Raw genomic sequence first — 27,330 nt, forward strand, 5'->3', positions numbered from 1 at the left:
ACAGATGCACTTCTCTGCACCTGTGAATCAGTTTGAAAGCCACCCAGTATCCACTGCAGAACAGATATGCCCATATATACACTGCGATTTTAGTAATAAACATACCTTTAATAACAGTATTCTATTTTATTCCATCCCAGAGCAGGAGGCTGCGGGCCACATCAGAGGGCTCCTCGGGCCACATGTGGCCCCCGGGCCACTGGTTGGGCACCCCTGGGCTAAATAGTTCACCTTTCAGTTTCAATTGGCTGTATTCTAACAGAGCAGCAAAAGTCAGCAAAAAGTCAGTGCATGTTAGTCCCTCCACTCTCTATATGGCTTCCCACCTTGTTCTGCTTTGCTGTAAAGAACAATGTACTGCCATGTTCCATATGGCGGTGATTGTTCGTTCTTGCCAAGCGTAAAAAGGAAAGATCCAAGACAAGTCTAATTACCAACGAGCAACTCAGAATCAATGAATCCCTCAGCTCACATTAGCATATAGCGATTAATTACTGCCTGATCTCACATGAGAATAGATTGATCAGCCAGTGTCATAGCCCACACAAGTACAAATAGATCAGTCAATGTCCTATTTCCGATGATGCCTAGTAGACATACCCATAACGACTTAGGGCAGTGGCGGTGTGTTCATTAAGGGTGCACAGGCGCTGCCCCCTCTGTCATGCCACCCCCCTAGCATGAATCTATCCATTGGTGCTGTAGCCACCTCCTCTTCAGGCCTCCGGCCCCTTTTTGGACGCTGGGTGCCTGAATTACACTAATAGGACTAATAGGCTTCAAAAATGGTGGACTAGGCGTGCAGAGCATTGAACTTGCAGTACACCTAGGTGTGTTAGCAAAGCAAATTAATATTTGCTTTTCTAACACTGAACCGCCTCTCAGCCAATCAGGAGGCACAGATCTAATACCCGTCATCTAATTGGCTTAAGGCACAGGGGCTCGGATTGGACGCCTAACGGAACGCACGGGAGGACAGAGAACCATGGAGGACACTGGAGCCATCGCCTGACCCGCTGCATGTCTCACAGTTCGCCCCAGTCGCCCATCACCAGGATGAGGTAAGTGTGTGAGCGAGGGGGTGGTCACAGAGGCTGCATATGATGGGCACATGCTGCATATGATGGACAATAGACAAAGGGAGAGGTGCCTCTGGGTGCAGATATATAACAGGTTTAATAAGCACATAAAGTAGGCAACTCACATTTGAGAAGTTAAAACAGGCATGTAGTTTTTCCCAACAGAGTGGGGGGGGGGGGGCAGTAGACAGTTCAATCCTGGAAGAGAGGTGCAGTATTTGCACGTTCACCGCTCACTTGTTCACCGCTGATGTGTAGAGCCGTCCGCGGTGGGGAAGAGCTCAGAAGGAGGCCTGAAACGCTGATGGTGTGAAAGGTGAGGATGGAGGACGTCACTGGCATGCAACGTCTTTCCCTAGCATGTGCACTGTCTGTGAAACAGCACCAACGCTCCTTTTTCAAGCTGACTAGTGGGACTACAAGGGGGCTGCCTTATAAGGTGTACAGGGGGAGGGGCCAGTACCCCCCCATTCTGTTGGGACAAACTACATGCCTGTTTTAACTTTTCAAATGTGAGTTGCCTACTTTATTTGCTTATTAAACCTGTTATATATCTGCACCCAGGGGCACCGCTCCCTTTGTCTATTGCAGTATACTGGAACATGGTCCTGTTGGACATATATATATTTTTGAATTTTCCCCTGACATATGTCATATAACCTGTGGGAAAATGTATGTTCAGTCCCTTGCGCCTATACTGTCTTATTGCATATGATGGTCACAGAGGCTGTATGGTGGGCACAGAGGCTGCATATGATGGGCACATGCTGCATATGATGGACACAGAGGCTGCATATGATGGGCACAGTGGCTGCAATTGTTTATTTTTTCAGTATTTTTTCGAATTTTTCAGTTTGTTTGCACTCCCCCCAAAAAAAATTTGAGCACCAGCCACCACAGATTTGGTTTAAGAGTAACTTGGTTTGAGAGCGTTTTGATTTGCGAGCAACTTTTTTTTAAATTCTGGCTCGGTTTGTGAGTGTTGACTCACAAGACGAGCAGAATTCAAGCTAAATAGGCCTGCAGTACCTCATTTGGCCTGAAGTACGGGGGCGCAGGAGCAGAGAAAAGTCGAACATTGTCCTGCAGTACCTCATTTGGCCTGAGGTACGGGGGTGCAGGAAACAAGCCAAAGTGTCCTCGGCCCTTTTCGAACGTTTTCGGAGCTCTCTGGCGCCCCCCACCTCTGGCCGCATTCGGTATTGCATCCCTCTGAAGTCAATGCAGGACAAATTATTTTCATTTCCATTGACTTCAATGGGAAAACTCGCTTTGATATGCGAGTACTTTGGATTACGAGCATACTTCTGGAACGTAATCCGAGGTTCTGCTGTAATTCTGTCGTGAACCTGCATTTTATCTTATGAACCATTATTATATCCCTACTTGGAACGTCTCTTCTTTTGCTCTCCCCACAGGATAGCTTTAGATGTAGGAGCCAAAACCTACACAATGATCTGTGTGGAATTTACCTTTACTTATGAAATTCCACACAAACAGATAATATAAAATGCATGCTGTAAAATTCGTCAGATGTGGGTAATAAAACCTTTAGTGAACTGCATTTTTAAAGCATGCTATCCAACATTTGTCCACGGAAAATCCAACAACAATTGTCAGAGCATACAAACGGTCGTATTTTCCGACAACAGTCTGCCATCACACAATTCCCGTTGGATAATCCGATCGTGTGTTCGAGGCTTTAAGAAAAAAACCAACAGACTGGACAATTATCCCCCAAGAAAGACAAAATTAGGAGCACATGTACCAGGATAAACAAAATGTGTCAGACAGATGGGTGCCTAGCTTATTGAGACACAGCATGTGCATCATTCAATGTTATATATACTCATATACCTGCCAAAGTGCCTTCATAATGCTAATCTGCATATGCTCCAACCTTCCCTCTAACCAATAGGAGGGACTCAAATACACCCCAGATTCCCCCACAATCGGGAGGGAGGGGTATACTTTTCTATTCTTCTAATGGGAATCACTTTAATAAATACTATTAAATATTATGTAATAATTACTTGCTTAAATATTGGTATTTATTACATATAAATATAATATAAGATATTATGCACAATTTACATTTGCGAACCAGCCTTCATCTACTTCTAGCTGGCTTGTGCCTGATTCATTATGTTCTTTAGGGAGTCCCCGAGTTACGAACATCCGACTTGCGAAAATACAGTATGTGCAACTGAGAGGCAGGGAATGCCACCGCCATCTATCACTGGCCCAGTACAGAATTTCTGACAGAATTGCTCAGGTAGGTTCGTACTAGGATCTGAACACGCCTGAGTTAGTCCCTACTCTTGGGTGTCTAGAAAATTGGTTGACAAATGGAAGTATACCGATACACATCTATACTCACCAGAACAGGATACCTTTTCTCAGTTATGTTAGGGCTGTACCAGGAATAACTACAGCAATTTGGAATATTTTTTCTACTCACAGATGAAGAACTTTTTTTTCTGAAAGGTGTTTATTTTAGTTTTATAACAAAGAAATACAAAAATACAAATGACCCAGACTTGCCTTACAGGCACGTAAGGCACTTGGATATACCAAGACAAGTACTCATTAGTGGACAAAAAGCAGGTAGTCCATGGAGCGAACAAAGAAAACCCCAACAACATTCACACACATACATTCAAGCCCACACCACATATGACCCTGTATCGATGGTATAATTACAGGGTCCCCTTATGTAACGGAGAGTTCCACACAAAACAATCCCAGGCCAATGTGTAGCTAACCATCAGATCACTGTACCAAAGCTACGTTAGTGGCCCCATACACACACTCAGGATTTCCGATGGGAAAAAGTCAGTCGGGAATCCCGATGGGAAAAAAGAGAGCTGGTTCTCCTTTTTTTTTGCCGGCGGGTTTGGCAGTTTTCCTATGGGAAACATTGTAAGGAAGCATACACACGGCCTGGATTCCCGGCCAAAAGCTCTCCTTGCAGTTTTCCCGTCAGAAAACCGTGTCGTGTGTACGGGGCATAAGTAGTGATGATAGGACACCCCCCCCCAGAAATCCTCTGCGACATTTAGCCTTGGTTGCCATATTTTGGTGAATTTCTTAGGGCATGCCCTACTTTTATGTATTAGTTTAAATTTGGGGAGAACCCTATGAACAATATGTAAGAACGCGTGGCCCGAACGAGGGCCCACATCCTTCCAATTCAATAAAATGGTTTTACGTGCATAAAATAACAATAACAGATGAAAAACTTTGGTTAACATTTTTTTCTTTCAAAACCTAAATGTTCTAGTTCTCTAATTAAATCACCACAAAGCATAAGGGATATGATTACCAGTTTAGGTTGCATGTAGTTATTTTGGTTAAGGCCATCCTAGCTATATCATTAAGAAAATTGCTATGCATTCAGCTACAGCAATTCGGATCTTCAAATCTTGTAATTCAACTTAGTTTAAATGCCTAGGATTTTGGCCTTAAGTTAAGATAAACAAAATGAGAATTTTAGACGTGTACATCAACAATAGAATACAGATGAAGGTGGTCTAGATGGCTTGCACAGCTGTGTTCAATAGGGTCAGTAGAGTCTATTTGGTGGGATTGCCCAGCAGTTGGTTCTACAATAGAAACATTTTAAAATAGTTCATAGTTTTCATATTTGTACCTGTAAATATGATCATATACAGGCAGCTCTGGACACGATCTGTCTATGTCAGCATTAGACCATCTGATTTTCAACAGGGGGCCTATCTACAGTAATCCAGGGTTATAGATACATTTGTGCACCTGTCTTTCATTCCACAAGGGAGGATGCACTTTTAGACAGTAGAGCCTCGTACACACGACCAGTTTTCCTATTGGTAAAACTGCCAGGAGAGCTTTTGGCGGGGAAAACGGGACGTGTGTATGCTTCCTCGCAGTTTTCCCATCAGGAAAACTGATGGGAATCCCGACGGGAAAATAGAGAACCTGCTCTCTATTTTCCCATCGGGATTCCGGACGGCTTTTTTTCTGCCAGATTTACTAATACTCTATGGGAAACACTGCGAGGCAGTGCCCATGGAGCATACACACGGCCGGGATTTCCGGCCAAAACTCCATAGCAGCTTTCCTGCCGGGTTCTCGGCTTTCCCCTCCGTTTTCACGGCAGACTTTTTACCGCCGTGTGTACAGGGCATAGAAGTGCAAAGGGATGAACCATGCCAGTACAGACAATGCAAATGAGATGTCTTTTCTATGCTTATTGCAATCTGTATCAATGTCAATTAAAAGGATGGGGGGGGGGGGACAAACAAAGCTGAAATCTTGCCCAGGGCTCATTTCTGCCTTAATCTGTCTGGGAGTGCACTGAATAGAGAGGAAAAAAAAGGCACAGCTAATGCAACTAGTGTTTGTGTTCAATCTACAATAGAGGGGAAGGAAGAAGTGTGCAAACACCTCTATGTGTCACCTTATTAGGGGATAAGAACATTCGTTGGTGAAGGCCCCCCCCCCCCTCACACAACACAACTGACAGATTGGGATAAGTGAAAGGCTTGCCTTGACTGACTTCTTGCAAAAAAAAACAATAGTTTGGTCAAGTTGAAATTTTACTAAGAATAAGGTTTTAAGTTCACCGCTATACTGTGTTTGAGGCAAATGCTGTGGGTTCGAGATTTTCAGTCCCAGCAAATGTATGTCTCGACTTCCCAAGAGAGTCACATTTTGTTATGTTACAGCCTTTTTTTTAAAAGGATTCAATTGATTATTTACCTCAAAATTCTACAAACAATACCCCATAGTGGCAACTTTAAAGAATTTTGAAATATTTGCAAATTTATTAAAAATAAAAAACGGGGAAAAATTACATGTACATAATAAGTATGCACAGCCTTTTCTCAATACTTTGTTGAAGCACCTTTGGCACCAATTACAGCCTCTGGTCTTTTTGAGTATGATGCTACAAGCTTAGCACACCTACTTTTGGTCAGTTTCTCCCATTCTTCGTTACAGGACCTCTCAAACTCCATCAGGTTGGATGGGGCGCATTAATACAGCCAAGAGTGAAGAGGGTTGACAATTTATAAAACAAAAGTAGAAGTTTGCCCGTATTTATTTGGTTGCCAAGTTACTGGCATTTGGTGGCTTCTTCTACTCAGACATGTCTGCTGACATCCGACCCGATCCGATCCACAAAAATCGGACGGATGGTGATACGTCCCCATCCGTCCATGGTGGATCGGATGAGATCTGATGAAAACGGACATGCTTTCAGTGAGCAGAGAGGGACTTGTCATCTGCCGGCTCAGCGGAGAGATCTCCCGCTGAGCCGGCGGGCCTAGCGGACTCCGTAGCGACAGAGTCCACCTGTGTGAAAGAGGGCTAAGATATCACTCTCACAACCTTTCAGTAAACAGATTGAAAGCCTTCATCTCACTGATCTAATTATGAGCCGAGATACTTTTAGATTTAGTCAATACATATTTCTTTCAGCCTAGGTGGTATTGATACTGAGAGGAGAAAAAGCAAATGGAGACTAAGGTTGGAAAGCAATACAATGCTACAAAATCATGTATTTTTGCATTAAAATTAGGAGAAACATTGGAAAGCACAGACACAATACCTGTTGTTAAATTGTCTATATAAAGAGCAATTTAAATGCATGTGTTTTGTGCATCCTCACCTAATTTCTAGCATTAAGAGGAAACTTAAAATGGGATGTTAACCTTTGTTTAATGGCATGTTGTTTTCTTTAGTAAAGACTGCATTACCATGAGCTAAAAAGAAGGTCATGTTAAATAGCCCGTAATAGCCTATAATTACATCCACTTCTTCCTACAAACTACATTTGCTGCCTTAGACACACATTTGCACTTGGCAACAACATCTATTGGCCTTACATTCAGATGCTCAGAAGTCATCTTGATCTGCAAATGTTCAATGCTGGGTACTTTACCCTAATCAGCTTGTATATTATGAACAGAAGGAGATCCTTAAATGCATACAAAGATGTTTTTTATTCTGTTTTTGAATTGACAGCAAAGCCTGCTGCAGGCAGCCTGTCAAAATCTATGGCAGGCTGTGGCTAGACAGGGCTAAGTTACATACCGAGGGGTACTGGTGTTTAGGACCCTGTGCGGTCAGGCATGAAGAACCTCAATGTGAAGGGCCTTAAATATGACTACCACTCAGCCACAGCCTAACTTCTGGCACAGATTATGGGCGCAAATCTCACTTCTCCTCACTTAAGCCAGCCATAGATAGTTTGAATCTTCCTGCTGAACCGACCAAGATTTGAACCATGTATGGGCAGGCTAAATGTACCCAAGTTGATCAATGGATCAGCTTGGGTACAACCAGCCTGCTAGGTTTTTCATGCCATTATAGCTAGCGGCTGTTGTAGCCCCTACCCCCCTGCTGGGAAAACACAATGGCTCCACGGTAGGGATTTCCCTGTCAATGCTGTCTGTGTTGATGAGGGAATCAATCAAATTTCCCTCCTGCAACCTGTGGTGTATGGCCGGTCTTACCCTTCACATCACAGCCACTCACTGTGTATTCCATTCATTTCTGTTCTCAGCTAGAGAAGTATAAATGGTAATAAACAGGCACTCCGACAGCTTTCTAAATGTTGAAGAATGATAATGCTCTCTATATTGCGCTTTAAAACATACACCTAAAGCCCCGTACACATGATCATTTTTCCTGCCAGGAAAACTGCCAAGAGAGCCTTTGGCTGAGAAAACCGGACGTGTGTATGCTTCCTCGCAGTTTTCCCGACGGAAAACAGCCGGGAATCCTGGCGGGAAAATAGAGAACGTGCTCTCTATTTTCCCGTCAGGATTCCCGGTATTTTATTTCCCGCCAGATTTACTAATACTTTCCTATGGGAAACGCTGCGAGGCAGTGCCAATGGAGCATACACACGGCCGGGATTACCGGCCAAAGCTCTCATGGCAGTTTTCCTGCCCGGTTCTTGGCTTTCCCCTCGGTTTACCCTGACAGACTTTTTACCGCCGGGAAAACCGATCATGTGTACTGGGCTTTAGTGTTAAAGCTGAACTCCATTAATAAGTACCATTAATAAGTAATTATACTTACCTTATCTCTCACTTCCCATGCAGCTGGCACTATCCTCTTCTCTCCAATGCGATCCCTCAGCATTCTCATCCACAATGCAGAACTGCTGGTCCTGCATTGTACATGATTATGTCAGAGTGCGACCGACAGACAGAGCACAGAAGAGAAGTGGCTTCAGGGGAGACAGCTATTCGTGGCTCTCTGCATAGACAACGACTACCTGCATTGATTACTGCTTGATGCACACAAAGTGCACCCAGCAGCGATCACCACAGGTAATCAAAGGTTTCCACATTATTACTATTAGTAATACTAGATCTTTGTCAGCTTGCTGATTGGACAGTAACTAGTTGTATTTAGTAACCCTCATCAACCAGATTTAAGCTGACCATAAATGGATTTAAAGTGGAACTAAATTTCATGCAATGTCTCTTCTGCAATGAACTACAACTACCTGCCTGATGATAGTGATCCCTGGAATTTAAACTGGGCTGAGCAAGCGCAGCTCAGTCTACAGTGTCCATCCCGATTCCTGTGTGCGGAGATGACTAGCTCCTGCACAAGAGTGACATCATCCCATGCTGGCCAATGAAGAGGCCAGAAACCTAGCATACTTGAGAATATGCCGGCACAGGGGAGATCATCAGAAAGATTAGTATCTCTGCCTTCAGTTCTGCTGTGAAGTAGTTTTTTTTTTTAAATTATATGCATGAAGGTAAAAAAAGCAGCCCCCCATCCGTTTATACTCACCTGAGCCCGCTCCCAATCCGGCACTGTGCATGAGAGCAGAGGCTCTCCTGGGTCTCTGCCTCCTTATTGGCTGAGACACACTGTCAATCACAGACAGTGAACAGGAAGTCTCACACAGAGGTGGCTTGGGAGAGAACATGCAGGTGCAGGCGGGTGTAAGGTTCTGTTATACCTGCACAATCAAGTTAACCGCTTAAGCCCCACCATTTTGGTGGTTAAAGACCGGGCCATTTATTGCAATTCGGCACTGCGTCGCTTTAACTGACAATTGCGCGGCCATGCGGCGTGGCTCCCAAACAAAATTGACATCCTTTTTTTTACCACAAATGGAGATTTCTTATGGTGGTATTTGATCGCCTCTGTGGTTTTAATTTTTTGTGCTATAAACAAAAAAAGAGCAACATTTAAAAAAAAAAAACAATATTTTTTACTTTTTGCTATAATAAATATTCCCCCCAAAAAATATAACAAAAAACATATTTTTTCCACAGTTTAGTCCAATACGTATTCTTCTACATATTTTCGGGAAAAAAAATCACAATAGGCGTTTATTAATTGGTTTGCGCAAAAGTTATAGCTTCTACAAAATAGGGGACTGCTTTATGGCATTTTTATTAATAATTTTTTTTTTTTTACTAGTTATGGCGGCGATCAGCGATTTTTATCGTGACTGCGACATTATGGCGGACACATCGGACACTTTTGACACCATTTTGGGACCATTGTCATTTTTACAGCGATCAGTGCTATAAAAATGCACCGGTTACTGTAAAAATGACACTGGTAGTGAAGGGGTTAACCACTAGGTGGCGCTGCAGGGGTTAAGTGTTCCCTAAGAAGTGATTATACCTGTATGGGGGCGTGGCTACACGTGACACATCACTGATGACCGTTCCCGATCACAGACGTACCTGTACGCCAGAAATGGACATACCTGTACGCCAATCTGCCTGCCCGTGCCATTCTGCCCACGTACATCGGCGTGCGGCAAGTGGTTAATTGTTTAACAAAAGTGTTTTCAGAAAATTCCTGTATATATAATGTATCCAGAATACTGGATGTATAGTATATTTTTATGCACACATTTAATTATGCAGTCATACAGAAATCACACAATATCTAGTAGAAGAATCTATTTGTTGCTACAGCCCGCAGGTCACATCTGCAGGACATTTAAGGGCACTGTAGTGTAAGATACTTAGAACCCAGCCAGATACTACATCATATGGCTCGGCTCCTGATATACATCTCATGGGTGACTATTTATAAACTATTAGAATCCTTCAAGAGTGAGACTGGGCAGATCACCAAGCAAACAGGAGGGGGTTCTACACAACCGTAGAGTTAGCCTCAGTGACTTAGGAATTAGCTTAGGCAGATATTTTCATTTGGGCACTAAGCCTGGAGCCGCCAGTGTCGTCAAAGCAGCCGAGATTCAATGAGATGGGAGATTCTGTGACAAGACCTAGAGGTCAGGAGCAGCGGAAGGCTGTCACTGTATGGATACAGACCAGAGTCTAGCTGCTGAGCGCACGGGGACAAGGACAAACCATCTGCTCCTGCTATCTTTTCTGCTGTTGCACTTGGATACATGCTCTGTTTGGTGAAATATAAGTATATATACATGTGTAAACCCTCGTGTTTTTTCACCTTATTGAAAAAACTTCTGACAGTCACTGTCCCCCCAGCCCCCCCCCTGTTTTACTTACCTGAGCCTCGAATTTCAAGGATGCGCTGTCCCTCGCTCTTGATTAGATAGATTGATAGCAGCGCAGCCATTGGCTCCCGATGCTGTCAATCAAATCCAATGACTCGGGCGCCGGGGGCGGGGCCGAGTCCTGCATTGATGTCTATGCATGTAAATGCTGGACTTGGGAGCGTGCCCGCAAGGTTACCCCCGGGAGGGCGCTTCTCCTAGGGGGTTATCTGATGCGGGGAGGAGTCGCGAGAGCCGCCGGGAGACCCCAGAATTTGAGGATCGGGGCCACTCTTTGCAAAACGAGCTGCACAGTGGAGGTAAGTTATTTAAAAATAAATAAAAACTTAGCTTTACAATCACTTTAAATACATTTTTACTTGATATACAAGCTATACAAGTAGTGTCATGTCACAACTGAGTATAAAAGAGAAAAGAGGCACCTCTAAGTGTAGTAATATGGTTACATTTAATGAAGGTACAACTTATTGCTACACTTAGAGGTGCCTCTCTTCTCTTGTATACCCCTGCTGGATTTTGCTTCTAATCCCCTTGTGGAGACTTCCATTTGTGGATGGACATTTTATGGTTACACAACTTATCACATTGCTATAATCTTTTTATATGGACTATAAACTGAAGGACTTATGAATTAAAGGGGAGTGGGGGCTTCAGGAGGAGTGGGATTTCCTGTCTCACTTCCTCCTTCCGCCGAGAGGCTGGTTAGGCGATTAAGCTTAATCGCCTACAGCAGCCCCTCCCTGTAGGCGATCGCCTAGGACAAGTCACAGGTCCTAGGCGATCTCCTGTCCAATCCGACGGCGCAGCGCCGGGCCGCGCGCGCATGCGAAGTGCCACTCGAGCATGCGCAGTGGGTGCCCGGCCGTGAAGCCGAAAGCTGTCACGGCTGGGTGCCCACAGTTGAAATGAAGACGCCGGCCGGGGAGGGGGGGAGAGGAGCGGAGCCCCGGCCGGCGCGTCGCTGGAACGCTGGAGCAGGTAAGTGTATGTTTATTAAAATAAAGTGAAAAATTCAGCGCTGGGATATAAAACAAAAACAAATTAAAATACAGGTATGCAAGCCAGCACTGAGGATAAATTCAAAAAAATTCCCAAAGCATATAGTAGTGAATAAGTGCAGCGCAAAAATAAACAATAAATGATATAAAAAATAATAATTGATAGCCAGTGAAATTAAATGTCCACGTGTCCAAACAATCCTTTTATAAGTGTGAAACACACACAAAAAAGTCCAACAGGAGTGAGAGTGAAGAGGAGACACCACTAAAGAAATCCACCACCGCAGATAAGATGGACTCTCACCTCATTGCTTCGACCCAAAAGAGTCACAAAGCATATCAGCAAACCCTCAGTCAGATCCAGCCTCCAAACGGAACCACCATACCACAGGGATATCAGCAGGCCACCATGTATAAAAAACACACAAAGATATCTAGTGCTCTCTGTATATACTGGTTTTAATAATGAAGGAAAGATAAAAGCATGGGCACTCACATTTAAAACACTCGTAGCGCCGAGTGTATGCTGTAACAGTATTGGTCACAAACTCAGCAGCGATGATCGGGGTGACGTCTTGCGTAGCTCCTCCCCTTACGTACGCGTTACATCCCGGGGGCGGGACTTCATCAGCGTCAGGTGGAGCGAGTACACTAGACGTCCCCAATGGCCAGATATATATAGTGTTCATGTGCACCCAGCAGCCAATCAGAGCCCTCGTCGATGCGGCCAATAGGAAAATTACTAGACAATAACATCCGGGACATAGCACTCGTGGATGCAGCCAATAAGAAACTACAATAGGCAACAACATCCGGGGCAGGCTAAAAGGGTCACAAGATAATGCGGAAGTAAATAGCTAAAATAATACTCAATAGAGCAAACGGGACCCCATAAGAATTATTGGCAAAAAGGAATTAAAACCAAAACCTCACGATAAAGGGTCCAGTAACTATAATAGCTAATTCACGCACATAATGGATTATTGTATTTATAAAGAAGATTTAAAAAACATTTATAAAAAAGGCAGACGTCATCCACGAGAATGTGGGTTGCAGTATGTCGGTCGGACCTCACCTTTCCCATAGAGTTGAATGGGACTTTAAAGAAAAACCCCGACCATGGCAAATGTGGGTGGGTAAGGGTTAAACCACCTATCCTATGTTTGTTGCTGACATATAAGTAACATGTGTGCCAAGTTTCATGTTAATATCTTTAGCCGTTTGGACGTGATGCTGGAACATACATACACACGTTGAGTTTTATATATATAGATTAGACACATAGAATGACCTAAATCAGAACTAAAGTTCAATACAAATTTGCTAGTGGGCAGAACTTTCCAGCAGAAGAGACTTTGGCAATTCTTTTCTCACACATGATTGGGTATTCTTTGCAAAGTGAAACTTTACTGCATTAAAGCGGAGGTCCGGCGTTTAAAAAAAATAAATTAAAAGTCAGCAGCTACAAACATTGTAGCTGCTGACTTTTAATAAGGAGAATTACCTGTCCAGGGTGCCCGTGATGTCAGCAGCCGAAGCCAAGCAATCGCACAGGTCTCGGCTGCCCCGCCGCCATCCTCGGAGAGGGAATCAGGAAGTAAAGCGTTGCGGCTTCACTTTCCAGTTCCCTACTGCGCATGCGCTAGTCGCGCGCCGCTATGTGAATGGGCGGATGTCTCCTGGGACACACACAAGGTCCCAGAAGACACCGCTCCCCATTTCCCAGGAGGCAGCGCGATGAGGAGAAGAAAGAAGACCACCACGGACGAGGAAGTGACAGATTAGGACGATCTGCCTAGTAACAGACACTTTTTTTTGTAGCCTTTTTGGCTACTTTTTTTAGGGTGGACCTCTGCTTAAACCACTTAAAGACCGCAATACGTATATACAGCAGGTAAAATAAGTATTGAACACGTAACCATTTTTCTAGGTAAATATATTTCTAAAGGTGCTATTGACATGATATTGTCACCACATGTCAGTAACAACCTATGCAATCCATACATACAACAAAACCAAAACAAATAAATTCAGAAATTAAATTATGTGTAATAAAATGGAATAACACAGGGAAGAAAGAGAGATGTAAAAGGGCATGGAAAGCCAAAACACCAGCTGAAAACTACCAGTAATGAGAAAGCAATCCTGCCCCTTGTCAGTGCAAATTAATATCAGCTGGTTTTCAGTCTCAGCTTAACCTCCCTGGCGGTATGATTCTGTCAGAAAAAAGGTGCTGAAAGCGGTACCATTATTTGCAAGGAAATTTGGTGTTTTATATTGTAGGTCTGTAATTTTTAGAAATAACTCACTTAAATCTGACCAAACAAGATTCTAATAGGCATCCCGGGTATGACATTTTTTTAAAAACAAAATTATAAATTATAATATAATAAATAATTATAAATAATTATAACAAATAATAATATAATTATAATAAAAATTATTCAATAATGTAATCAAATTAAAATCACTGAAATTTGCTCAGTTGCAGAATTGTTGCTGTCATTATTTTTTTTTTTTTATGACGAATTTCCCCACAAATCGCTATCGCACAATTCTGCAAGTGATTATAATTTATTATCGCTGTTTTTTAGCTGATCTAAAACTATTTTTGACATAAAGGGACACTTTTGGTTGCTATGGACAATCTACAGTTTGCAGGGAGAAAGAAACGTTTTTATTATATAAAATGACATGCATGACACAGGACAGACCACTAGGGACAGGGGGGGTGTGTTTTTTTTACATACAGTACTGTAATCTATAAGATTACAGTATACTGTATGTAAAGTGTTTGTTTACGTTTTTAAATTTGGCGCCGTTCTCCGTCCCCGTGCGTCGTAACGTCGCAGGGAACGGAGATCGGCGTCACACGGAAGCACTATGTGAATCGAGCGAGGTCCCGCTCGCTCACACAGCGCGGTGGCATCGCTGGATCCAGGGACAAGGTAAGTAAAAAGTGCCTGTGGATTCAGCGAGGCGAGCCCGAGACTGACTCGGGGTTACCGATCGTAGCAGGAAAATCAAACCCCGAGTCAGTCTCGGGAAGACCGCCAGGGAGGTTAAGAAACTAGTCGCATGCATTGCTCAGGTGTATTTTGGTCCATTCTTCCATCTTTCCCCACCTCTATGATCTAGTACCAGAGCAATGTCCAGACACCCTTCTGGTCTAGGCAGAAGTAAACAACTTCAAATGCACTGCACTTGCAGTGCATTTGGAAGTGCAGTTGCTGTAGATCCAAGGGGGACATGCAAGGAAAATAAAAAACATTTTAGCTTGCACATGATTGGATGATAATATCAGTAGAGCATCTCCTCATTTCAGATCTACCCTGCAGATTTACAGCGACTGCACATTCATGTGCATTGCCAATGCACTTTCAAGTGCACTGGCAGTGCACTTGTAGTGCAAAGTGCAATTGCCTTTCGTAAATAACCCCCATTATGTCATTAATGATTTTTTTTACTGGACTCACTAGTCTATAATAGTTTCTCTTTAACTGATATGCAATCTTAAAGCTGGACTTTGGATGCAACAAAAACACATTTTTTTACTAGCATACATGGCATGAGAATGGAGAGTGTGATTTGTATTAGCAGCCAATTTGCTGAGGCATTACAGCACATTAGTTTTGCATAACCATGCTTTTCTTCTGCAGGTGCTCCATATAGTTGACCATTTTCGATGTTCATTTTTCTGTAAGTCTTGTCCCCCCCAAAAAAGAACTTTAGTTGTGTACAGGAGAAGACACCCCAATCCTGTGTGTGTGAGTGGTTGCCCAATGATAACAAAGGATACATGGGCCAATGCTAATTATGAACACCCTATTTACATATTCCTGTATGTCCCTCAACATGGCACTGGCACAGCTGGGGAGCTATGGTTTTAAATCAGTCATATGGCCAGTAGGTAGTGATGCGACAGTCTATACACTGCTGTACAAAAGAATTGTGGAAGCCAATGTTACCAAGCCAAATCTGGAAGTTAGAATTTTATTTTTACATAATAAGCCAGTGTTAGTTTTCGTCCATGCTTGGAGTTTATTAAAGCGGGAGTTCACCCGAAAAACTATTTTTAACATTAGATTGAGGCTCATTTTGTCAAGAGGAATCGGGTGTTTTTTTTTTAAATCGAAGCAGTACTTACTTTTAGAGATAGATCTTCTCCGCCGCTTCCGGGTATGGTCTTCGGGACTGGGCGTTCCTATTTGATTGACAGGCTTCCGACAGGCTTCCGACGGTCGCATACATCGCGTCACGAGTAGCCAAAAGAAGCCGAACGTCAGTGCGGCTCTATACGGCGCCTGCGCACCGACGTTCGGCTACTTTCGGAAAATCGTGACGCGATGTATGCGACCGTCGGAAGCCTGTCAATCAAATAGGAACGCCCAGTCCCGAAGACCATACCCGGAAGCGGCGGAGAAGATCTATCTTTAAAACGGTAAGTACTGCTTCAATTTAAAAAAAAACATCCGATTCCCCTTGACAAAATGAGCATCAATCTAATGTTAAAAATTTAGTTTTTGGGTGAACCTCCACTTTAAGGATTTTGAATTTATAACACAGAATCTGGACATATCCACAAACCTGTAGCAATTCTTATATCATAACACAAAAAAATGATAACAGTGTAGTCATTTAAATTGAAGAGGAATAAACTGCCCTCTTCTAGATGATGGCGAAATGAGAGTTATGTCATCCAGATATTCATAAGACAATAACACATCATTGTGAACGCCAAAATACACTGCTGAATCTGGGACAATACAGTACAACCCTGTAATTCATTTTGTGCTGTCACCACCAAGGAATTTAGTGCAACGAAAGACACAATTAAATACACTGTCCTTCATAATGCATTCCTAATTAAATCAAAGCAGACATGCAATGGGTCATAAACTAGTTTTAGAAATAATATAACAAGTTAAACCAAGGCAAGCTTGTGTAAAAAAATTGGCTGATTAAGGATGTTACTGAAATAGATGCCATCTTGTGATAGTTTCATTTAGTGGTTTGGCAAATTCCGCACTACGTGTATTGAAGCCACATGTATTAAAACTAAATGCAACAGGTCGCAGAAGAAAATTCAATTGCCAATCTTTTCAATCAAATTCTTGAAAAAAAAAGAAAATATACTGTATACTGAGTAGGGATGAGCCGAACACCCCCTGGTTCGGTTTGCATCAGAACATGCGAACAGGCATGTGTTTTTTTTTCAATGACTTTGATCTGTATTGCCGGGACCCGACAATTCATGAATATCCGCAAGCAGTTTTAAATGACTTATTTTCCTTTAGAAATGTCATTTTGTGCAGAGACTGTTCTAAACACAGGAAACATGTGCTACTTTACAGGCATACTATAGACATCCCCCAGATACGAATTTTAAAGGAATATTTCACTTTTATTGTTTCACTTTAAGCATAATTAAAATCACTGCTCCTGGAAAAACTGCAGTTTTTAAAACTTTTTTTTGCATTGATACATGTCCCCTGGGGCAGGACCCGGGTCCCCAAACACTTTTTATGACAATAACTTGCATATTAACCTTTAAAATTAGCACTTTAGATTTCTCCCATAGACTTTTAAAGGGTGTTCCGCAGCTTTTCGAATTTGCCGCGAACACCCCAAACTGTTTGCTGTTGCCGAACGAGCAAACAGCCAATGCTCGACTCAAACATAAAGCTCATCCCTAATACTGAGTAGAAACGAGAATATTTTAATTTTCAAAACTAACCACAAGGAAATATGTAGGATCTGTCCTTTTTAAGAGCCCAAATCTTAAAGGCAATGGGGCAGATCCACAAAAGGATTACGCCGGCGTATCTATTTATACGCGGGCGTAATTTTAAAATTCCCGCGTTGTATCTTTGTTTTGTATCTACAAAACAAGATACGACGGCATCTCGGAGGGATCCGACAGGCGTACGTCTTAGTACGCCGTCGGATCTTAATGTGCAATATTTCGGCGGCCGCTAGGAAAATTAGCTATTTACGGCGATCCACGAACGTACGTCCGGCTGGCGAATTTTTTTACATCGTTTTCGTTCGGCTTTTTCCGGCGTATAATTAAAGCTGCTATATGGTGGCGTACTCTTACGCCGCCAAAGATACACTACGCCTCCGTAAATTACGGCACAAATTCGTTGAGGATTTGAAAAAAAAAAAGTTGCGGCGGCGTAGTGTATCTTAGATACGCTGCGCCCGGCGGATTCTTACGCGCAGCTACGTGGATCTGCCCCAAAATATATATATATTTATTTAGTTGGTACGATATAATGCAAGGGATTAGTGGTGATAGGAGCTTGGTTTCCCTTTTCTCATTTTGTATTTACAATCACTCCTCCTACCTTCTGTTAGAAGCAAAGCATATCCTTCCATCCTATCCTTATTCTCAAGCATGCATGTCTGCAGAAGTTAGACACACGATCCTAAAGGACATTCGTCTGGTTATCACATTCCAAGTCTCTTTCTAACAACTGCAACACAGCTTAAAGTATATATCCAGCCAACATTTTTGGATAGTGGGACAGAATTAGATTGGGTTTTACTTTTTCCTAGGGCTCCATTCAGAATATTTCCACTCCCTCTCTGTTTAGCATCGGTTTTACCAGACAAGAAGTTGGGGAAATGTATATTACAGTATTTAGTAGTGTAGGGTAAGGTTAGAACCCCTATAAGCTTTTAATTGCTGTCTGTGTCCTTGTAGATTTTTCCTGTTTGCTAAAACCGTTGTCAGTGGAACAGAAAATAAAAAGGAAATCTTTCTACTGTAGTCCCGGATAACAGCATAGAAGCCAACTGTCCTGGATTTGCCAGGAGAGTCCTGCATCTAGGTTCTCTGTCCCAATGCTGTGTTTCAAGAGCACAGTAATGAGTGGACCTTGCTTTATAGTACAAGATTAAGGTACATACAGGTAGCATGCAACTGCAGCACCCTCTCAACCCTTCCTGTCATGGCCAAATGCCAGACTGCACTGATGGGCAAAGTTTAGACATTTTCAAGCTTTTATTTTTAGAATCATCGCTAAGCCCCAACCTGCACACATCTCTACTGGTCCTACACTATAATGGGCAGCCTCGCTGTCTAATAGGAATACACAGTGAGATACAACTGTGTCTGGAATAGTTATGTGCAGTATGTTGGTGTACTACATACAAGCAGAATTTTGCTCCTATTTCTCCCCCAAGTATATTCAAGTTGATGACAGACATTCTTACAATACCACAATTAACAGTTAGATCAGGGATTGTCTGTATGTTTGTGCCCATCTCCATGATCCTGGACAACCCTGCTTGGGGGAAAGCTGCATTTGGGGTGATTTTTACCGCTGCACCCAACCTCCAAAAGCACAACCATCTAAAGTGGTTGTAAGGGCTTAAAAGAGAAGTGTGGGGTTAAAAAAAAAATACAAACTCAAGTACTGTAGATGGCGGCAGCATTGATCTGAGCTGCACGTGTCCCCTGCTGCATCTACATTGAGAACTGAATGCAGTTCTCCAGTCTGCTCTGAGCACACAGAGCAAAGATTGTCAATCACTGCTTTGTGCTCTGCCCCTCCAGTGCTCACTGGAGTGCCAGACTGTGCAGGGGCGGAAGCAGCTGGCTCGGGATATCAGCGGTGCACTGAGAAGCTGAGCCAGCTGCAAGTCAGTGATCTGGGCAGATCCCAACATTATTGTTGGGATGCCTGCACAGACCGAACTGGCTCTGTGACGTCAGCTGACAGAAGGCTTTAGCCATACTTCTTCTCTAAGGTTGTTTACTTTAAAGCAGTGGTCATCAACCCTGCTCTACAGGGCCCACTAACAGGCCAGGTTTTATTTATTACCATGGGGAGATGCAGTCTAGAATACTGCAATCACTGAGCAGCAAATGATATCACCTGTGATGTATTTCAGTTATCTTGCAAACCTGGCCTGTTAGTGGGCCCTGTAGGGCAGGGTTGATGGCCACTGCTTTAAAGCATTCTCTGCATTAGGGTAAAAAAAAAAATTCGATGCCCAGCTCTTTCATAGCCCCCCAAATGCTTACATGAGCCCAATCTAAACCCATCACTGTGCACAAGAGCAGTGGCTCTCTCCTCACAAGGGTTGTCAATCAAATCCAGTGAGGAGGGAGTGGGGGGAAGGGTCGAGCTGCACTGTGTGTGTGTGCGCCAATAGACGCAAACAGCCCTGCAACGATGGAGGACCCCAGAAGAGAAGTCTCAAGGCTGTGATATCATTGCACAGAGCGAATCAGTATAAGATGTTTATTATTTTAAGAAACAAATAATTATACCTTGTAGAAAGATATTTTTCTAGAAAGATGTTTCGGTAGTCAGATCGTGCATGCAAGGTTGTTAGTAGGCAAACCATAAAGGCCAATACGTTGTGCTAATAAACCCACAGTAAGGGCAAACACCACATTGATAGGGTAAACACTAATACAAGATAAAGCTGTATCAATTTTATTCAACAGAATATTGTAGTCTTATTTTTTCATTATCAGGAGGTAACAATATTGGATTTATCCAAACTTTCATGTAAAGGAGAAAACCTAATTAAAGCGGTACTAAGATGTAGCAGCTGACTTCGTTTTCTTTTTTTAGGCTTTTTTTTTCTTTAGTTTTACCTGGTAGGTCTGTTATTTTTCAAGTTCCTTTAACGATTCCTTTAATGAAAAAAGCTGTCCAGCAAAAGTGAGATTCAGAGGAATGGGACAAACCATAGAACACTGACAGTGGTCAGCTTCTATTCATTTATTTAAAACCTTTGCCCCAAAGGGAAAAAATAAATGTTGCTGCAAATTAGTAAACAAGTGATCAGCTTTATTTGTTAGTCTACTGAACTCCATCTAAATCTGCTAGTTTAACACTGAGACGACAATGCTGCTGTACAAGGATGTCTCCATTGCTCCTACATCCAGAGTGGAGCCACCCTAAGACAGACAGTACTGGTTAAATCACCAGGTGAACGCCAAGAAAAAAGAAGATGAATGCAGCCGCCATAATTAAAGTGGAACTAAAATCTTGCAAACAGGTTCTTTATTGTAGAAGAGCCATGCAATGTCTCTTCTGCAATAAAAGAAACCTACTTGCCTGCTCGCAGTCTTCTTTGGAATGTACACTGAGCTGCATGTGTAGCGGGATGACTGCGTGCATACGCAGGAGTGACATCATCCTACACTGGCTGATTAGAACTGCTGCAGCCCGTCACCCAAAGGAAGCTGGGTAAAAGATGCCAGTGCTGGGGAGGGACCTTGGACTATTGAAGGGAGGCAATCATCGCTTAAGCTGGTGAACTGGTGAACTGTAATATACACTATATTACCAAACGTAGTGGGATACCTGCTTTTACACGCATATTACCTTTATTGACATCCCAGTCTTAGTCTATAGGGTTCAATATTAAGTTGGCCCACCCTTTGCAGCTATAACAGCTTTAACTCTTCTGGGAGGACTGTCCACAAGGTTTAGGAGTGTGTCTATGGCAATGTTTGACCATTCTTCCAGAAGCGCATTTGTGAGGTCAGGTACTGATGTGGATGAGAAGGCCTGGCTTGCAGTCTCCACTCTAATTCATCCCAAAGGTGTTCTATTGGGTTGAGGTCAGAACTCTGTGCAAGCTAGGCAAGTTCCTCCACCCCAAACTTGCTCATTTATGGACCTTGCTCTGTGCACTGGTCCAAATCATTTGGTGGAGGGGGGATTATGCTGTGGGGTTGTTTTTCAGGGGTTGGGATTGGCCCCTTAGTTCCAGTGAGGCGTCAGCATACCAAGACATTTTGCACAATTTCATGCTTCCAACTTTGTGGGAACAGTTTGGGGATGGTTCCTTCCTGTTCCAACATGCCTGCGCACCAGTGCACAAATCAAGGTCCATAAAGACATGGATGAGCGAGTTTGGGGTGGAGGAACTTGGCTGGCCTCCAGAGAGTCCTGACCTCAACACGATAGAACACCTTTGGGATGAATTAGAGTGGAGACTGAGTCAGACCTTCTTGTCCAACATCAGTGCCTGACCTCACAAATGCTCTTCTGGAAGAATGGTCAAACATTCCCATAGACACACTCCTAAACCTTGTGGACAGTCTTCCCAGAAGAGTTGAAGCTGTTATAGCTGAAAAGGGTGGGCCAACTCCATATTGAATTGTACGGACTAAGACTGGGATGCCATTAAAGTGCATGTGCGTGTAAAGACAGGTGTCTTAATACTTTTGGTAATATAGTGTATTACATTTTTGTTTTTTGTGTTTAATACCACTTTAATGAGTACGTGTATATCTAAACGACCAGAAAAAGGTCTACGTTTTAAACATTAAATATTTCTACAAATTTATACTGAGTCTGATTCACCTTTAAACTTTGTTCTGTGTTTGGTCTGACAAAAAAAATCAATAATACATTGTAGCTATGTAGGTGGTGACATTGACCTGTCCTCAGCATTCCAATGACATGAAATGGATCTGCTTGAAGCAATGCATCCGCTTTAGGGTTAGACTTAATTGGGCATCTAACCTGTCTGACAAGAGACGGTGACAAAACAGACACTGCCTGGTGTAAGAAGATTATAATTATTATTATTATTATTATTATTATTATTATATTACACAATACTGAAATGACTAGGCCATTAATGCAAAATACAACCATGACTATATGTATTTATATATATATATATATATATATATATATATATATATATATATATATATATATATATATATATATTAGATTTAAGTTGTTCTAAAAATAAATGATTCTAGTGTCAAGCCTAAGGTAGGTGAGGTATATTTGTACATTATAACTGTCCTATCTTCACCAGAAATAATTCAAAGGTCGTATTCTGCTGCACGGACCTATATGAATGTACAGTATTCAAGGCTGGGTGAACGCTAAATCCATACAGCAACAGTGATTGTGCTTGGAAAAATTCATTTATACAGATCACTACTTTTCACATTTCCACGTTTATTTTTAGATTTATGACATCAATGCATTGAGCACCCATCAAGTTCTGTCTCCTCATATTAGCCTTCCTCTACATCTCTTGGCTCTCAACCTTGGAGGTAGATGTCTGGGTGAGCCATCTCAGGGAATAAGCCAATACAGTCATATTATTCCATTTGCCCAGTGAAATGCTTTGGTCAGCTGTTACACCATTTGTCCAGGACTACACCTGTCCAGGTCCAAAAGTCCTTGAGTTTAGAAAACCAAGCCTGTCTTTGCAGGCTGACGTAAAACCCAATCAAAGAACACTAGTAACAGGAAAGAAGGGTGTGAAGTTGTCAGACCAAATCTACAACACAATGCAAGTCAATGAGTAAAAATTGTGACAGTAAAACACGACCGTAAATCAATGCCTTTATATTATGTGATAGATCAGTGGCTGCTCGTAATTCAAAGCTTAACTACATGGCTTCTGTCCTTGGATAAAACCTAATCAAGACAGGCGTGAAGCTATTGTTCCATAAATTCACCATCACAAAGCAGGCAGGTTCCTACAGACTGGATAAGGAAAGCCTTAGGCTTATAGAGATTTTCTTGTGGAGCTCATATTTTTTCTACACAGCTAACAAATGTGAAACTTGAACCACTAAAAGGCTTGTCCTTATGAGCTCCATCAAACCATCAAGTTACCTTCAGGCCAACCCTATATATTCCCATAAGGAACTCAAGGACGGACAAATGATTACCATATGTTCCACTGTTAGGGAGTCGTTATTGTCAGCTAGACCCTGGCATCCAGGGCACGTGCCCCAGGTCATCTGCTGCGTTCCCCAGGTCTCCTTACAAATCAAGGATCGATCAAGTTACCTTCAAGCTAACCCCATATATAACTTAAGGATAGAAAAGTGATTACCATATTGTGTTCTTCCACTAGGGAGTCGTTATTGTCAACTGGACCCTGGCACCCAGGGCACGTGCCCCAGGTCATCTGCTGAGTTTCTTAGCTCTTCTTCCACATCAAGGGACCATCAAGTTACCTTCACGCTAACCCCAAATATAACTTAAGGACGGACAAGGGATTACCATACTGTGTTCTTCCACTAGGCAACGTTATTGTCAACTAGACCCTAGCACCCAGGACATGAGGCCCAGGTCATCTGCTAAGTTCCAATAGTCTCCTTCCAGATCAAGAAACCATAAAGCTACCTTTAAGGTAACCACATATATCCCTGTTCCTCCGGCAGGGCTGGACTGGGACAAAAATTTGGCCCTGGACTTCATCCAGACTGGCCCACTTTGACAGGTCTCTCCCATGGCGGTCGGACAACACCCGCCACCCAAGCCCCCTCTCCCCCTTTACTAGCCACTAGCCGTTCTACTTTATTAGAGTGGAGTGGCTGGTACTGGTACTCTTATAGGCAGTACCAGTGGGAAAGCAAGACATTATTTCACCCAGGGCAAAGAATCAGTTTGGTGCCCCCCTTATGGGACAAGATTAGGCAGAAGTGAGAAACTCCCAGGCCAGAGCTGTTGAGTCAGCTGTCTGTCCCCTCCCCCATGCTCCTCTGTCCTCCCCCTGCTTCTTTGTCACCCCAGGTGAGCGCTGCGGGGAGGGAGAGGAGGTGAGCGATGCAGGGAGAGAGAGACAGAGGAGCAGAGGGGGGCGGCGGTCCGCTGTCATTGAAGCCGGCCCACTGAGCCATCGGCCCACCGGGAAACTCCCTGTAGTCCCAATGGCCAGTCCATCCCTGTCCTCCGGTAGGGAGTCATTATTGTCGGCTAGTCCCTGGCACCCAGTGCACGTGCCCCAGGTCATCTGCTGAGATCCCCAGGTCTCCTTCCAGATCAAGAAATTATCGAGTTACCTTCAAGCTAACCCCATATATCCCATATCAAGCTCAAGGACGGACAAGTGATTACCATACTGTGTTCCTCCAGTAGGGGAGTCATTATTGTCGGCTAGTCCTTGGCACCCAGTGAAAGCATCCTTGGTCATCTGCTGAGTTCCCCAGGTCTCTCTTTCCAGATCAATAAACCATTAAGTAATGTTCAAGCTAACCCCATGTATTCCATATGGAACCCAAGGAAGGACAAGTGATTACCATACTGTGTTCTACCACTAGGGTGTCATTATTGTTGGCTAGACCCTGGCACCTAAAGCACGTGCCCCAGGTCTCCTTCCAGATATGGGGATAATACATTCTATGCATTATACAGCTTTGGAATGCTGTCTCATGTATCTACTTATCTACAGTATGATTTCTCATGGTGTGACAGTGTTTCAACCAATTCATTTTTGTTCATTTAAATACATTCTTAAGCTGGTCGTGCATTATACAGTCTAATTGTACAATCTCAATTGGATCTGCCAAGAACTTTGTAGTGCAAGAGCACGCCTGAATGGATACAATTTGAATGGCTACATTAGGTAGGTCCTCATTATTATATGCTCATATAACATACGTTTTGTGAACCTAAACTTGATTGTACAGTGATTGCATACTCAGATTGTAACATGTATGACCCTTAAGCTAAGTCATACACTATACAATCACATTGTACAATCTCCTTTAGACTTACAAACTACTATGTAATGTAGGGCATGTGCAATATGTTAGAAACTGATTGGATTGTGTAGGTTTATCCTCACATTCCATTGTTTTAGTAAATGCAGCTGTACAGGGATTGAACAACCAGGATGTAGCGTGTATGGCTACCCTCAGTAGATTGGATCTAAATGGTATCCTACCAGCCCCTCAACTTTGTGCCCCCGATCCATCAGGACCCTAGATACGCTTCTATGTCCCACCATGAGCTTGTGGTACCACCATGATCATATATTCAAAAGCAGACACAAAGGAAAACTCTTTGAAGAACATACAATAACGCAACACGAAAAAGGTAAATTATAGAGTGCAAAGTGCATCAAAACCATGACAACCAAAAGAGAACTTGAGTGGGCACTTTGCCCATCATGGGTGATGCTTGTTGTGGTCCATCAGACTTTTTATATAGAATGGAAGGTGTGCTATGATACATAGTAACACAATAAGAAGATATGAACAGCAACCCCCAGCTATTACATTGCAATGATCCATGGCCACCTACAGGCGAGCCATGTCGGTGGGGTACTTACAGCTGGTGCTCATGTTGCTCTTGTTGTCTAGGAGGAGAGGTGAATGAGCTCCTGGCAGCCGGTGTGAGCTCTATGACAGCTCTGATCAGTAGTCCCAGGCTTGTATCCTTCTCTTTACAAGCAGCAAGTCCCTGGAGCGTCCATCCGAGCCATGACCACCTACCCACACACTGACAGCACTGCAAAGGTCACACAAAAGGGATGGAGAGAAGAGGTAGGTAGTCAGCAATGCTCACAGCACACGCCTAGAGGCACCAGCCGCCTGTCACCTTCCCCAGCACTGTCACCGCTATTTGGGGGTGTGGACTGTACAGACGGAGGGGGGAGCTAGTCCAAATACACAGCTCATTAGCCCTGAGTGCTCTTTCCTCTGCCTGGCATCATCCGTCTGCAGCCTAGGCAGGCAGTGCAATGGTGTGCTGGGAGTCCTCCGGGACAGGAGCAAAGGGAGAGCGCAGGATGCCAGCCACAAGCACGGCTCTCACGTAGACTGCTGACACCTACTGGACGGACGGAGACTCGCACCGTGCCAGCCATATGCTCGCTCGGCAAATCAAAGCAAACAGCGGCTCGGGATCAAAGTGAGCTAATTCGCTGCTCAATTAAAGGAACGGAGCTTTCCAATGGAGGAAAAAAAGGGAAATGTTCAAAGAAAACAATAGATAGGGAGAGAAAATACATGCAAAAAAAAAATCTCTAACAAAGGTATAAAAAAAAAGAAAATCTCGCAATCTATGGAGGAGCTTTCCAAGAGAGGAAATAGTCAATACACAATTGTCAATACAAAGGAAATTATGTGTAGAAAAGGAAATAGAAAAAATAATAATAGAAAATATGTCATTGTATATGAGAGCTTTCCAATGAAGGAAAAAAAAAGAAACATTTCAATACAAACAATAGATTAATCAATAAATACAATTATATATATTTATCTATATATAGATCTATAGATCTATATCTATATATCTATATCTCTCTCTCTCTATATATATATATATGTATTATGATATAGATTATTGATATATCTATCTATCTATCTATCTATCTATCTATCTATCTATACAGATATATATATAATATATATATATATAATATAAATCAATATATATATATATATATATATATATATATATATATATATACAGTATATATATAGATATATATAGATATATATACAGTGTATATATATATATATATATATATATATATATATATATATATATATATATATATAGATATATATATATATAGATATACATATATAAATTATGAAAATATATCAATCTATATATACATTTTCCAACAGAGGAAAATGGAAATGTTTAATATACACAATAGATAAAACAGTTTATATATATATACTGTATATTATACACAGTACTGTGTAAAAGTTTTAGGCAGGTGTGAAAAAATGCTGAAGCTTTCAGAAATAGAAGTGTTAATAGTTACTTTTTTTTTATCAATGGTAACCCAATGTAAACCCTATAAAAAAAAAAAAAAAAAAAAAAAATATTGCAAGACAAAGGCATAATGAGCTAGTGTGCATAGCATACTAGCTCATTATGAATTACTTACCTCACATCGGAGCCCCATGCAGTGGTCCTGGTACCCCCCTCCGGCCGGTGACCCCTCCCTCCAGAGTTACTTCCGGGTATCGCGGCTCTGGCGC

General features: G+C 42.6%; 1 protein-coding gene across 1 annotated transcript in view; it reads right to left on the reverse strand.

Annotated features, from left to right (window-relative positions):
* Window positions 1-26,138, reverse strand: part of ABLIM3 (actin binding LIM protein family member 3) — a 349,775-nt gene extending 323,637 nt beyond the window's left edge. Inside the window, exon 1 of the mRNA XM_040344529.1 lies at window positions 25,662-26,138. Within this exon, the coding sequence (XP_040200463.1) occupies window positions 25,662-25,674 (13 nt within the window). The 5' untranslated portion in view covers window positions 25,675-26,138. The remainder of the gene's footprint in view (window positions 1-25,661) is intronic.
* Between the last annotated feature and the right edge of the window lie 1,192 nt (window positions 26,139-27,330).

Source organism: Rana temporaria, chromosome 3 (genome assembly GCF_905171775.1).
Source record: "Rana temporaria chromosome 3, aRanTem1.1, whole genome shotgun sequence".
NCBI classification, from domain to species: Eukaryota; Metazoa; Chordata; class Amphibia; order Anura; family Ranidae; genus Rana; species Rana temporaria.